Source organism: Bufo bufo, chromosome 2, assembly GCF_905171765.1.
Source record: "Bufo bufo chromosome 2, aBufBuf1.1, whole genome shotgun sequence".
Classification (NCBI taxonomy): domain Eukaryota; kingdom Metazoa; phylum Chordata; class Amphibia; order Anura; family Bufonidae; genus Bufo; species Bufo bufo.
Genome location: NC_053390.1, coordinates 533741921 through 533757691, shown reverse-complemented (window position 1 = coordinate 533757691; position 15771 = coordinate 533741921). Strand labels below are relative to the sequence as shown.

Below are 15771 nucleotides of genomic sequence, written 5' to 3'. Positions count from 1 at the left end.
TAATAAAAAATTATTACCGCACTGGCAGTGTGTAATTTCTCTCCTGAAGCAATGTGCAGATTCTCTCCTGTTGGCGTAAAACTACTCAAGGTCCAACCTGACATTATTGTATCAGCACTGATAAAGGAGTTATATTTCTTGAGACTATATAGACTCCCTCTTCTCAACACCTTTGTATGTTTCAGAGAAATTAGCACAGGGGTTTCATATTTATGTTGTTTGGACTGGGAGACATATCTTTCAATCTATTAACTGCAAACTAGTGTAAAGGCAATGCCCCGATATCTTGCTTGATATGCTTCCCAATTCTAATGATAATATCACTTTTATATTTGACATTACAATGCCTTTAATTACGTAAATCTGGCACCAGTTTAAAAGGGGCTTTGCAAGGATTTAAAAAATTGTGCAGGACGGATAGAAGTAGTAAAAAAAAAAAACAAAAAACAATCATTGCTCATTTCACCAATCCCCTTCCCTGCCATTCCAGCACTTTGCCAATCCCCTGCTGAGCTCTACTTACCAGTCCTAGGCTTCACGCACAAGAAATAGCTTGGGATGCCTGCTTAGCCAATCACTGACAGGGGTGGGTCACTGCTGCAGCCAACGATTGGCTTAACAGGCAGTTGAAGCCATTTCCTGTGTGTTAAGCCTGTAGAGCATCGGGGGACTGGAGCAGCATTGCAACAATTTATTTTTAATTATCCCCCCAGAAAATCCCTTTTAATACCACAAAAAACAACAGCACAAGTAATAAAACACATCTGGTGGGATTTTGTCATCCTAAGATTCTTTACAAAAGTTTTAATTACGGTATTTTGGATTCCCAGAAACAGCCATGGTCTTTTTAGGGTCTAAGTAGGGGATTTGAGAAACATGGCTGCTTTCTTCCAACACAACCACCATGCTTGTCCATGGGATTTGTCCGGTATTCCAGCTCAGCTCCACTGAAGTGATGGGGCTAAGCTGTATTATTACACACAACCTGTGGACAGGTGAGCAGCCATGTGGCTCTATAATTGTGGACAATCCATTTAAGTCATTGATGCTATACGCATTTTCAGAGTGGAACTTGTGACCTCAAAGATGCTGGTGAAAAGCACTAGTTGTGTTATTATACATATGCAGAGCAGCCTGGATGTGAAGCTTCAGAAAGCTTTGTTAGAACATGCTCTAGTGATGCTCTTTAGTACAGAAGACTTCTTTACTGCGTTCTTTTACCTTCTCAAGAGATACAATGAAGACACCATCAGAGGATTCAGGCAGTGAACATGGAAAGTCAGACTAAAAAAATCATCAGAAGCGTACATTATAATAAAGTCCTATTGATATACAGTAGATAGAGAAGGATTATAGAGTTCTGTCTGGTCAACTCTATTAATACATGAAGGCCATCAAGTCTTGCAAAAAAATGTAATACTACTAAATCCATCCAATCCAAACATCTAATGATGGCGCAGCCAGTATGTAGAGCACATTGGGTCATATGGAGACAACAATTTAGCAGTTTTCTATATTAATAAAAAGTGAACCCTGTTGATTTATTACAATTCTGTGACATCATGGAAATGGCAGACGTCAATGGCCTTTAGTGAAAGGATAGGCTACAAAAATGTCTGCTTCTTTAAGAGAAGCATCTACAATCTATATACTGATGTAAAATGTATATATAATATATATATATATATATATATATATTGAAGACAACATGCACTACTCTTATAGTCTACATTAAAATATAATAAAGTAATAAAGAGGTGGGATCTTTGGCCCTGAGGATGCTCACCATTGTGTTAGTATCTTGCTCCATTTCAGGAATGTAAGGATAATGAATATAGAACATGTCATTTCTCACAACTTTCTTCCTCATTCTACACGGCCCTTCTGTCATCTCCAGCATCCATTTATCTAGGTGGGAACCAATGGGTGGTCCCCACAGTCCTCTTTCCCGTAATAGTTCATACTCAATCTGATTCCATTCTTCTGTCACATATTTCAAGACATTTTGTTGACGCTGTTTATATAAAAAATCATAAAAAAAAAAATCATAGTAAGGATTTTATTTTAACAGTCAGATACATGCACATAGAAGACTACATAAAAAGGTCAATGTCGCTGTGCTTAAAGGATTTCATGGTCACTTGTCACCAACTAACATTGCACACATTGTCCTTGCTGGATGGTTTCCTCTGCGGTCTCACTAGTCAACCATAGTGATGGTTAAGAAATATAGGATACTTGATGCAGACAGCAATTTACTTAGATCCATGATGCCCCATATCACAATGCTATTCACTAAGATCCCAGTGCTATCCACAGTGCCCCCACATCACAATGCAACTCACTACACTCTCACAGATATCCACAGAGCCCCCATATCGTAATACTATCTACTACGCTCCCGTTGATAATGCTTCCATTGACATGCACAGTGCCCCCATATCATATCATGCTATCCATTATGATCCCATCGATAAACAGTGCCCCCATATCGCAATGCTAACCACTACACTCCCATTAATATCCACAGTGTCCCCATATCATACTATCCACTACACTCCCATTGATATCCACAGTCCCTCCATATCATAATACTATCCACTATGCTCCCATTGATAATCCATAGAGCCCCCATATCATATCAAGCTATCCATTATGCACTCATCAATATGAACATAACCCCCATATAACAATGCTATCTAGTACACTCCTATTAATATCCAGTGCCCCCATATCATAACACTATTTCCCCAATGATATCCAAAATGCGCCCATATCATACTGCTATCCGCTAAACTTTCATTGATATTCACAGTCCCCCCATATCATAATGCTATCCAGTACACTCCATTGATATCCACAGTGCCCCCATATCATACTGTTCTCCCAATGATATCCAAAATGCCCCCATATAATAATGCTATTCACTACACCCCACTGATATCCACAGTGCCCCCATATCATAATGCTATCCACTACACTCCCATTGATATCCACAGTGCCCCCATATCATACTGTTCTCCCAATGATATCCACAGTTCCCCCATATCATAATGCTATCCACTACACCCCACTGACATCCACAGTGCCCCCATATCATAATGCTATCCACTACACCCCACTGACATCCACAGTGCCCCCATATCATAATGCTATCCAGTACACTCCCACTGATCTCCACAGTGCCCCCATATCATAATGCTATCCACTACACCCCACTGATATCCACAGTGCCCCCATATCATAATGCTATCCACTACACCCCACTGATAACCACAGTGCCCCCATATCATAATGCTATCCACTACACCCCACTGATAACCACAGTGCCCCCATATCATAATGCTATCCAGTACACTCCCACTGATATCCACAGTGCCCCCATATCATAATGCTATCCAGTACACTCCCACTGATATCCACAGTGCCCCCATATCATAATGCTATCCACTACACCCCACTGATATCCACAGTGCCCCCATATCATAATGCTATCCACTACACCCCACTGATATCCACAGTGCCCCCATATCATAATGCTATCCACTACACTCCCATTGATATCCACAGTGCCCCCATATCATAATGCTATCCAGTACACTCCCACTGATCTCCACAGTGCCCACATATCATAATGCTATCCAGTACACTCCCACTGATCTCCACAGTGCCCCCATATCATAATGCTATCCACTACACCCCACTGATATCCACAGTGCCCCCATATCATAATGCTATCCACTACACCCCACTGATATCCACAGTGCCCCCATATCATAATGCTATCCACTACACCCCACTGATATCCACAGTGCCCCCATATCATAATGCTATCCAGTACACTCCCACTGATCTCCACAGTGCCCCCATATCATAATGCTATCCACTACACCCCACTGATATCCACAGTGCCCCCATATCATAATGCTATCCACTACACTCCCATTGATATCCACAGTGCCCCCATATCATAATGCTATCCACTACACCCCACTGATATCCACAGTGCCCCCATATCATAATGCTATCCACTACACTCCCACTGATATCCACAGTGCCCCCATATCATAATGCTATCCACTACACCCCACTGACATCCACAGTGCCCCCATATCATAATGCTATCCACTACAACCCACTGATCTCCACAGTGCCCCCATATCATAATGCTATCCACTACAACCCACTGATCTCCACAGTGCCCCCATATCATAATGCTATCCACTACACTCCCACTGATAACCACAGTGCCCCCATATTATAGTCCTACACACAGTTCTCCCATATCATAGCCCCATCATCAAAGTCCTATCTAAAGTTACCCTTTCTGATTCCTGCCTCTTCTGCCACAAGCAGGAAGTAACAAGCGCCATACGATGCACCTGCAGCTTCCTGTTCCTGTGCCAGCCTTCCTGGGTGAAGTAATATGTGACAGATGACATCTGTACTGAGCCGGCAGGACTGTACTGCTCAGTTCAGAAGACTTGTGCGGCATGCTCCTCATACCGAAATATAGGGGGTGTTACAGTATATGGTGTACTTAACACATAATGTTCCTGTTAACTGTTGGCTGCTTTCTGTCTTGATAAGAAAATGCAAAATTATAAAAATAAATGTCACCTGACCGCACAAGAATTGTAAGGAAAAATTGTCAGAAAATGAAATACAGAGGGCTGAATAAACGATATGTTTAATACTATGGTAATGAGCACACACTTGACGGTCCCTTACCTCTTGGTATTCTTTATACTGCATTTCCACTAGGTCACGTACAACGGCAATGTGAGTGAATATCCACTGGGAGATCTCCTTGGTAACAGAAAACATACCGCACATTACTAACAATGTCGCCTTGCGAACACGCTTCATTGTCTAACCACATGCAAAGAAGCGAACATTTATACAGAACCTACATGGCCCTGACTAATGAACGCTATTAAATCCCGTAACGTACATGCATCTTCAGCAAGTCCACAATACTAGGACTATGTGACCATGGCAAAATAACGTGCAGTGTTTCTAATGTAATATATTCCAAAAGAACACGAATTGTGCAAATTCTAAGGCAGTTTATAGCGGATGTGCAAGAAAGGAGGGGGGGGGGGGCATGGTTTTGGCAGTGAACGGATCCCTTTGGTTCATGTGACTGTCAATCAAGTAGTAGAGGGAGGGGCTAGCAGAAGAAACAGGAGAAGCAAAGGTGCACACAGTGACTTGGCCCCGCCCTCGGTGTCACACTTAACTTCTTATTTGCATATGGATTTGAAGTACTTGTTCTCCAGAATGAGGTAACAGATCATTAAGGGTCCATTCACACGTGTATATGTGTTTTGCGGATCCACAAAACACAGACACCGGCAATGTGCGTTCCGCATTTTGCAGACCGCACATCGCTGGCACTCGCCTAGAAAATGCCTTATCTTGTCCGCAATTGCGGACAAGAATAGGACATGTTCTATTTTTTTGCGGAACGGAAGTGCGGATCTGCAAATGCAGATGCGGACAGCACATTCCGTCCCCATTGAAAATGAATGGGTCCGCACCTGTTCCACCAGATTGCGGAACGGATGCGGACCCATTTTGCGGACGTGTGAATGGACCCTAAGTGAAAGGTACCGTTACATTCAGCTAAGCTAGTCCTACAAGACATTGTGCATGATTTATCAGTGATTTCCCTGGTGACAGCCTCTGTTTAATAATCTTCTGAGAGCCTCATCTAGTACAGCGGTGAAAAAATTCCCAATTTTAGACGTTATGTGAATTCATCCAAAGAATTTACCTGTACTTATGTATTCATTGTATAATGAATATTGATCAGTGGATAGAAACATTCAAGTTTACCGCCAAATAGCTGAAAACCTGCCCTGATCATGTCCACTTTATGCTCTCTTTGCATCGCTGTGTTGGACCCATCGCAAGACGGCACCAAACAGACCCCTTTGGCTCAGGTTCAGACCAAGGTGTTTATCAAACGTGCCAGAATCTGCAAAGGCAGCTTCGAGCAATGACCCCAACACATATATGAGCGCAGTCTAACACAAGAACACAGCTTGGAGTTCTGATAACCTGTAACAAGTCCAGTACCTGAGTAAGAGTCTTTTCACAATGTGATTGATGTGCTTTTACCATACGTGCTCGGAAAAATCCTGCATATAGGGCCAGATTTATCATTAGCTCAAGTCAAAATAATGGAGTGAAAAAGACGCAAATTTTTGCGCAATCGCTAAAACTGCGCTATGCTCGCCAGTTTTCTGAAAGTGGGAGTGTTTTCTTATGTAAATTAATCTCTAGACAGATTTACTATTGCGACAATTTAAAAAGTCGCAAAAAATTGCACAAAGCTCACTCCAGTAAGGACTAGGGATCGACCGATTATCGGTTTTACTGATATTATCGGCCGATATTCAGGATTTTGAACGTTATCGGCATCTATTTTGCCGATATACTGATAATGTATGGGGAACAAGGATCGCGCTGCTCTCAGCGCTCTCTGTGTTCCCTCAGCAGCACAGGGGAGAAGGAAGCAGTGTCTCCCTTCCCCTGTGCTGCTGCTGCCACCAATGAGAGGAGGGAGGACAAGAGGAGGGGCGGGGCTGTGGCTACTGCGCCACCAATGAAGATAACTCTCTCATTGATTCAAATTCAACAGGAGGCGGGAGCTGGCTGCAGAATCACATAGCCGGCTCCCGACCTCTATGACAGTAGCTGCGATCTGCGGTAGTTAACCCCTCAGGTGCCGCACCTGAGGGGTTAACTGACGCGGATAGCAGCTATCGCTCATAGAGGTCGGGAGCCAGCTATGTGATTCTGCAGCCAGCTCCCGCCTCCTGTATATGAATTAATGAGTTATCTTCATTGGTGGCGCAGTGCGCCCCCCCACCCAAGCCACCCCAGTATTAATCATTGGTGGCAGTGGCCACAGGGTCCCCTCTCCCCTCCTCCTCACTGGCAGTTCTGATCGGAGCCCCAGCAGTGTAATGCTGGGGCTCCGATCTGTTACCATGGCAGCCAGGACGCTACTGAAGCCCTGGCTGACATGGTAACATCCCTGATGCTGTGAGCACAGAGCACAGATTATCGGCATCGGTATCGGCCCTAAAATATCAATATCGGTCGATCCCTAGTGAGGACCATGCTTATCTTATGCGACTTTTTAATAGAACATGTGACTTTTTCGTAAAGACGTGCGACTTTTGTTAAGCCGCTTACTGAAGGATAAACTGCTACCGTCAAACCACATTTATCACAGTATTAAAGGGCCGATCATAAATCTGACTTAGCCAAAAGTGACTTTGGACATATGTAAGTGTGATGATAAATCTGGCCCTGTGTGTTCTTTAGTCCTCCATTTGGAGGTATCTGCTGGGGTTTCTTTACTTCAATAGGGGCAGCAGACTGTAGTATTTGATGCAGAACCATCCAGTGAAAAATGTATACTACATAAGAATGTTTCCACTTACTGACCGCAAGCAGATAACATGAAAATGGTGAAGAATTGAAAAAAGTTACCCTACAGAAATTATGAGCTGTAGAAGGGGTATTCCATGATTTCCCGAGGAATTCTTTACCATTTGTGCAGTTACCAGTTTGGTACACTACATAAGGGTCCATTCACACATCCGTGTGTGTTTTGTGGATTCACGGATCCGCAAAACACGGACACCCGCAATGTGCTTTCCGCATTTTGCGACCGCACATCGCCGTCACTAATAGAATATGCCTATTCTTGTCTTCAATTGCGGACAAGAATAGGGCATGTTCTATTTTTTTCGGGAACGGAAATGCGGACCCGGAAGTGCGGGTCTGCATTTCCGGATCGGGGCCGCACATTGTGCGGCCCCATAGAAATGAATGGGTCCGCAATTCCTTTCCGCAAAATGCGGAACGGAATTGTGGATGTGTGAATGGAGCCTAATGGACAGAGCTGTGTAGTTCTGGCACCAGAGTCACTCACTAACAGCTGATCGGTGAGGCTGCGGCGTGTTGAAGACCCACAATTCAGATATTGAGGGCCTGTATTGAAGATAGACCATCAATATTAAAATTCAGGAATAACCCTTTAAGGCTTATTTGCATGAAAGAGCAAAGGCCTTGAACTTGAAGTCTATCTGTGTTGTGCAGCTGAATGTGTGTAAGCAGCTGATTCAGGATGTGATTACTGACAAATTTACTCATTTATCTCCAGCCATGAAAACCTCTTGAGACATCTTCACATATGACTTCACGAAATACAGAGCTCAGTTTACAGACTTTACATTCATCTGCTAGGTTTTGTACGCCATGAACGTACCCGATTCCAGCTACAAACATAGAAGAACACTAAAGAATTGTGAATAATTACTCATTTTGGTAAGGTATTTCTCCACATAGGACAATGGTAAATTTACAGCAGCAGAAGTCCCCTGTAGAGGTAGAAAGAAGAAAGTCCTCTTACGCATACCTGTGTGGAGAGATTATGTTTGTTGAGACCACTCTCCTTACGGTTTCTTCTTGACCCAGTTAGTTTGGAAAGACCAAAGCCACTACTGACACGTGACAACTTGGATTGAGAACTCGGGACTAAGGCTTCCCCTTTACTGATGCACTTCTTCTCATAAGCTGTTAGGACCAAAAATAAGCTTCATGTTAAACCTTTTTATTATTTTTTAAACTTAAAATGCATCTGTCTGCATGGTGCCCATAAAGAGTTACATGGGATACATCCAGCAGTGATGCTAGAACTCATTGATTTCAATTTCTGCAATGGCCTGTGTTTTAATTCAGCCGGACAAGAGGAAGCTCACTTCTGGGAACTCTAGGAAGAGTTAAGTCAACTAGGAGGAGTCCCACCAACATGGTGTGCTGTAAGCACTCTGAGCTCCAATTGGGTTAATGAGGTTTTCCAGCCCATCCATGTAATATAAAGATGGACTGGATCTACAAGAGCGAAGTGTGAATACTGAGTAGAGTCATGGATGGTCACAACCCCTTTAAAGTTCCACAAATATAAAAGAGTCAAGCAGAAAATAGTAGCAAGAGAAACTGCTCACTTTTTGTTAGATGAAGAACAAAATGAAACCATTTCAAATCATAAATCCTTCATCTTTTTGAAATGACTTACCAAGATGATTTTGCCAAGCACGTAATGTTGCCTCTTCAATGAAAGGCCTGACAATAGCAATGTCCACATGTCCCCGTTCGTTGACAGGAAATGTCACTTTAAACATATCCTCCAGAACTTGTTTTTTGCCATGTATCAGCTCTATCCAAACTCTGTTGACAGCTTTTAAAAGGAGCTGGCGTCCTGCAAAACAAATTCAGTGCCCTTTATACAATTTTTGATCACATTTTATTCACATTTTTTAAAGTAAAATCTTCAATTTTTTATTTTCCTCCATTACTGCGAATAAACACAATTGTTCGATCACGTATACCATAAGACTGCAATAGCATACTATTGCAGTCTATGGGATTTTTTTTATTCTGGCTTCCTATTACACCCTGCTACAGGCATGGCCTAACAGACGAGCTGCCACAGCGACTTATTGGAACCCCATATTTTTGCTGTGGGCGTCCAATCAGAGGACAAAGGGAACCGCACTCTCTGTCTAACCTCTCAAACGCCATTGACAGCAGTATTTTATGGGATAAAACGACTAGTTATGTCCGATCCCAGCCATTGTGGCCAGGTGTCGGCTGCATTACACAGATGGCACTCGCCACATATAAAGCAACGCCAGCTTGTAAGCCTGCTCCATACATTCCCTGCATGTGTATGATGGATATATCCGTACTTCGTTATTAAGGCGTTAATGGAAATTTGTTGGTGGATCACTTATAACTTGCAAAATGGTGGATCAACCTATAACTTTGGAATCATTTATATAGACATTTGATGATGGACCACCTAGAACTTTGCTGAAATTTGGAATTTTTTATTGTTGGTAAGTCACAACTTTCTTTGACACGCCTCTGATTATTTTGCCATCTATTTCTTTTTACAATATCCAAAGTTCAATCACACAAAAGGAGAAATATAAAAGGGATCATTCCATGTGCTTCAACATGGATTAATATACCAGCATTCCAATATTTACCTTCACTAACATCCTGGTATAGTCCATCTGGCTCTACCTCTGAGGGCATCATGATGTGCCAGGTGGTCATCCTGGCTTCAGCCTCCAATCCAAAGCCATCAGGGTTGCTGCAACGTGACATAGGACACAATTATTTGTTTGCTTTCTAGGGCAGCTGATCAGTAGCGTACAATCTGCAGGGCTCTATTATGCACATGTTTCCATAGTAACAAAAAATAATTATGTTTTCAAAACTGTTAACCTTATTTTCGTGTTACATTGAAAGTAACTCTAAACTGCAAAATGCAAATTTACATGAGTAATCCTGTGGACTACTTACTTTCCCCCCAATACTAATTAGATCTATAAGCTAAGGTTTCTGATGGGTTGGAAATAAGACCATTTAATGAAATTGTGCAGTGGGTAGATAATGATGACCTATCCTCAGGATAAATCATCATTATCAGATCTTTGAGGGTCTGACACCCAGCACCCCCTCCGATGAGCTGTTTTAAGAGGCGGCAGTGCAGTGTAGTTATAAGGGCTGATCCCATTCTCTTTAATGGGACGAGCACTTGTGATTACACTTCGCCGCCACTACAAGCAAGACTACGCGCAGTGTAATCTCGAAGAGGAAGCAGCACTCACACGTGTGCCGGGTGTTAGATTACCACCAACACGATAGGATTTCGAAGAGTGATTCTAAGGATAGGTGATCAGTATTTATCCACTGCACAACCCCTTTAACTCCTTGCCATCTCAGTGAGTTTTGGCCTTCACAAAGAAACAATTCTTCTCATTATCTTTTTTTTTTTTTACAATCTTTAATTTTGAATTTTAATCAGTTACAAAAAACAACACCGTACAGAAATGTCAAATGACACAACGCCTCAGGTGAACGCTGTAAAAAAAAAAAAAAGGGAACTAGAAAATGAACCGCAGCACCTAAGGAGTTAAACAGCTAGGATCAGCGTTATCTCCGATCAGGAAGGTATCAACCCATATATTTGATTGCCATGGTTACATATGCTAGTGGAAGATTAAGTGAATGCAAACTTTAATTTTCATTTATTTATTTTCAACTACTGTAAATGTCACAATGGACAGCTGATATATCACAAAATGTTACAAAAGGAAAACGACAAACTTTAATTTCATTTAAAGACCAGCCTGGAGAACAAGAGGTGCATATCATTACTGTAGAAATCCCTACACTTTTACAGTTAGATTACATGTCCTTGAATTTTTTTAAAGGGGACTTGGGCTTTGAAAATGAATTTCCAAACATCCTATAAAGCATTCTGCATTAACAAAGGTGAGTTCCTCGTTTATAAACCTGAGCAAATTAGTTGGAAAGAAGAGCAGTCACAAAGGAGCATCTCTTTCTTGGGAGGATCTGGCATGTCCATGTGTTATATAATTGTCTATTGATTTCAATTGGCACCATGTAATACTTCATTTCGCCTGTGGTGGCACTGCAGGGGAACTGAGATCTTGGCTGCCAGATTCCCTTGCAAATTACAACTAATCACTGCCGGCACCAGGAGTCCATATGATCAACTTATTTTCAGGGGATCAACCTAACAAGAATGGACTGTTTAAAGTAGACAATCCCTTTAAATGGGTTGTCTTAACTGAGACACTGGTGGCATATTGCTAGGATATGCCACTAATGTCAGATAGGTGAAGGTCTCAGAGGTGGGCCCTGCACCTATCTCCAGAACAGGAACCTCGAAGTGAATGGAGTGCAAGCAATATGCCATCAATGTCCCAGGTGAAACAACCGCAACATCCTAGAAGTGCAATCAAAGTTTCATTTTTAGATGTTTTATCTTTGCAGACGCTACTGATCGGTTATCTTTATAGCCCTGAAATAAAGGCTCTCTATCACATTTGTATGCATGCAAAATCCGCAATGTAACAATTTTCTGTTAATCTAGTGAGATAAAGGTCACAGTGATTGTGGTAGGACAACCAACCTACCTTCCAATGTGGAGGTTAATCAAGCAATGAGCAAGGCATGCAATGAAGTCTTGGTCATGATTCCCGGGTCCTAGCATCAGATTTCTATTCACTGTAAGTACTCGCAAAGAATCCAAAAGGGCTACTTGCTGAGGCACGGTTTTGTGGGCTCTGGAGAACTGGTATAGCACAGTCCGGTTCAAGCAGTTGTAAACTGCTTCAAGGGACACACTTTGGGAACGTCTTTTTGACTGCAGGAAAAAAAAAAATTGTTCAAATCCACTGTCTACCATTCATGAAAATGCAGCAATTTATTTTATTTACTCAACAGATACATTTGTTCCACATATCAAAGATGACCCTGGTTTCAGACACTACACTGCTACCATGAAAATACAGTGCAATCTGCAGACAGCATGTGATAGAACAGGAGGAGCTGAGCACACTGATATATATATATATATATATATATATATATATATATATATATATATATATTATATATATATAGATAGATTTATGGGAAAAAATTCTGTATAACTTGTATATAATTCATTTAGCAGCATCCTCTGGGAATAATGTAAAATGGCTACCTGCAACCGGTCCTAGAATGTGAGGAGAACTGTTTGCCACCACTTACAGGGGCATGGTCTTACTACACGCTACGCTCTTGCACTTGCATATACTACATAGTGGTGTGTTTTCCTTTCAGGCTGCTCAGCCATGATGACATATCATAGGCAGGATCACATCATTACCATCTATTGTAGAACTGTGCATACAGAGATAACGGTCAATTACTGATAGAACTGCCCACTGGGCTCCTAAACACATAAAGAGCAGAGATTTCAATGAATAAAATACAGCATTTTTTGCAACCACATTAATTTCAATGACTTCAAATATATCAGCTATATTAAAGACTTGTAGTATAATTAAAGTCTCTCCTACAACAAAACAAGACTTTAATTGCACTACAAGTCCCAGCACAAACGTGGGAACGCTGATAAACTTTATGAACAGCACGTATACCCAATTAATGAATCATAATCTCAACAAAGCTGTACTTTTGTATTATCATTCTATGTGAATTTTTACGCATCTAAAAATATACGGTACATAGGGACCAATTATTATTTTGATTGTTGTATTGCTGTATAATTATATGCAAAACTTGATTGTGAGCCAGCCAAAGTTTCTTTTTTACGTACGTTTTATTGATTTCAATGAGTCTGGATTTTGCAGCCAAGTATTGGAAATGTTCTATCTTCTTGCAAAACAGACATACTCACCGTGTGCTTATCACATCCGTAAGTCCGTTCCATAAAAAGATACGGTAGAATAGGTCGGCAAAATGCGGATTTGCGGTAAGTGGACCGCAAAACGGATATGGTCGTGTGCATGAGGCCTCAAGCTGCTCAGCTCCTTCTGCTTTATAACATGCTGCCTGATCAGACACCATGTTCAATGTGACAGTTTCCCTGGTTATAATGTGTTAGAGCATTTCAATAACAGCATTTAGGCTGGTATTACACAGCAGATGAAGCGTTCCTTCCCAACAATGGCTTGCTCTTCAGCAGAGGAGAGCACTGCATTTACAATACATGCAGAGATCTCCTCCACAGTATGGGGAGGAGCGATCGCTAATTCCATCTCTCGTCTCTATATAGAATCATTATTTTCCGGCAGCAGACAGTTCTTAGACAGCACGATCTACCCGCAGAAAACAATGATTTTTTTTTTGATCTGCTTGAAAATTGCCTGATGAACGAGCATTTACTCATTCATCGGGTAATCGTCAGCACTACTACTGAAGCAGATCATTGCTAACGAGCGTTCCTATGAAGCGATGATCTGCCCAACTATTGCTAGGTCTAATACAGGCTTTAGAGATTTGCTTTACGGCAGCCACATAGACCATAGACACAATAGACTGGCATTCTCTGAGACATGTTTAACAGAAAAACAAAAAAAAAAAAAAAAAAAGATAAAGTTAAATAAAAAATATTTAAACAATGGTTCATTTTCTGATAAATAGGATAGATTCTGATAAAAGGACCTGTCACATCCTCACAGGATACATACTTTGCAGTCACATCTTCCGTGACTGGTGGTGTTTCTCTTTTTCCTTTAGGCTCTCCTGGTTGAACATGATTGGTGTCATTAGTTTAGGCTTACGACAGTGGTGGATTGTCAAGTGGACGGTCCTCATGATCAACAGATAACATGGCATCCACACCAACACACCACAAAAAAAGGCTATGGCTACACAGCAATATCGGTTGTGCAACAACTGTCATCGTATCGTGGTGTAGCAGGGCAACCATAGAGATGAATGGGGTTGCAGCATGACTTGAAAGTTTGCTGTGACTGTCACCGCAGAATCGCAAAAAAAAAAAAAAAAAAACAGCTGGATTTCGAGTTGCCCTTCCACCCCATTCATTTCTATGGCTGCCCCGCTACACGCACAACAGCAGTGTAACCCTAGCCTAATAGTATATCTTTCCACAGTATCAGGGTGTTTTCACACTAGCGTTTTTGTTTTCCGGTATTGAGTCCGGTCACAGGGGCTCAATACCAGAAAAGAACTGATCAGTTTTATCCTAAGGCATTCTGAATAGAGAGCATTCCGTTCAGGATGCATCAGTTCAGTCCCTCTTACGTTTTTTTGGACGGAGAAAATACCGCAGCATGCTGCAGTTTTATCTCCGGCCAAAAATCCTGAACACTTGCCGGAATGCCGGATCTAGTATTAATTTACATTGAAGTGTATTAATGACGGATCCGGCCCTAAGTGTTCCGGCAAAACGGATCCGGCTTTCCTGTTTGCGCACGTGCAGACCTTTAAAAATGCAAAAAGAATAAAAATTAATACCGGATCCGTTTTTCCGGATGACACCAGAGACACGGACCCGGTATTTCAATGCATTTGTCAGATGGATCCGCATCCGGATCCGTCTGAAAAATGCCATCAGTTTGCGTCCGTATTGCTGAATCCTCTGCCGCAAGTGTGAAAGTACCCTAATATTGGTGATTGGGGTCTCAAAACCCCATAACATTGTAAAAATATTAGCAGCAAACTGTAGACTTGCTGTAGATTTTCTAATCCACGGCATATCATACCTGTTCCAGAAATGCCGTGGAGGCAATGTCTGAAATCTGCAGCTAAAGCACTAATTCCTCATGTAAGGCAGAATTGTGCGAAGAGGCAGAATTGGGACAAAAGTAGATTCAAAAATTCAATCTTCCGAGACATATTATTTCATTCCTATAGAAATCATTAAACTCCGCCTCTGAGAAAATTACACCTGCTTATATCAGAGAATGGGAGCGAGACCTTGACAGGTCTTTTTCCCCACAAGAAATAAGACAAATCCACCAAAAGTCTCACGGTTTTTCAAGATGCGTCAAGATACAAGAGCATTCTTACAAAACCATGACATGTTGGTACAATGATCCGAGTAAGCTATTTAAAATGGGACTCACAAATTCAGACACGTGTTGGAGATGTAAAAAAATAGAACGGCACCTTAAGGCACATTATGTGGTCTTGCCCTCTCTTGCGCTCCTATTGGAGTCAGGTAGAACAAAAGACAAATGAGATCTGTAAATCTTCCATTAAGCTTTCACTTCAGTCAGTCCTACTATGGCAACCTTCCACGGGCTGGCAACCTGCACCGACAGACTTGCCAACCTTTCTTATTCAGGCAGCTAGATTGCTAATCCCACTTCGCTGGTTGAACAAGGACTCTCC

At 41.8% G+C, this 15771-nt stretch overlaps 1 protein-coding gene across 6 annotated transcripts in view; it reads right to left on the bottom strand.

Moving 5' to 3' along the window:
• WDFY3 (WD repeat and FYVE domain containing 3) overlaps window positions 1-15771 on the bottom strand; it is a 278837-nt gene that overhangs the window by 45336 nt on the left and 217730 nt on the right. For 4 of the 6 annotated variants that reach the window (XM_040417990.1, XM_040417992.1, XM_040417993.1 and 1 more), the window contains 7 exons: window positions 12039-12268; window positions 10077-10183; window positions 9101-9283; window positions 8441-8598; window positions 4732-4809; window positions 1787-2014; window positions 1222-1284 (listed from right to left, as the gene is read on the bottom strand). In XM_040417990.1, the coding sequence (XP_040273924.1) occupies window positions 1222-1284; window positions 1787-2014; window positions 4732-4809; window positions 8441-8598; window positions 9101-9283; window positions 10077-10183; window positions 12039-12268 (1047 nt within the window). The remainder of the gene's footprint in view (window positions 1-1221; window positions 1285-1786; window positions 2015-4731; window positions 4810-8440; window positions 8599-9100; window positions 9284-10076; window positions 10184-12038; window positions 12269-15771) is intronic. The other 2 variants (XM_040417994.1, XM_040417995.1) reach the window with 1 other exon arrangement.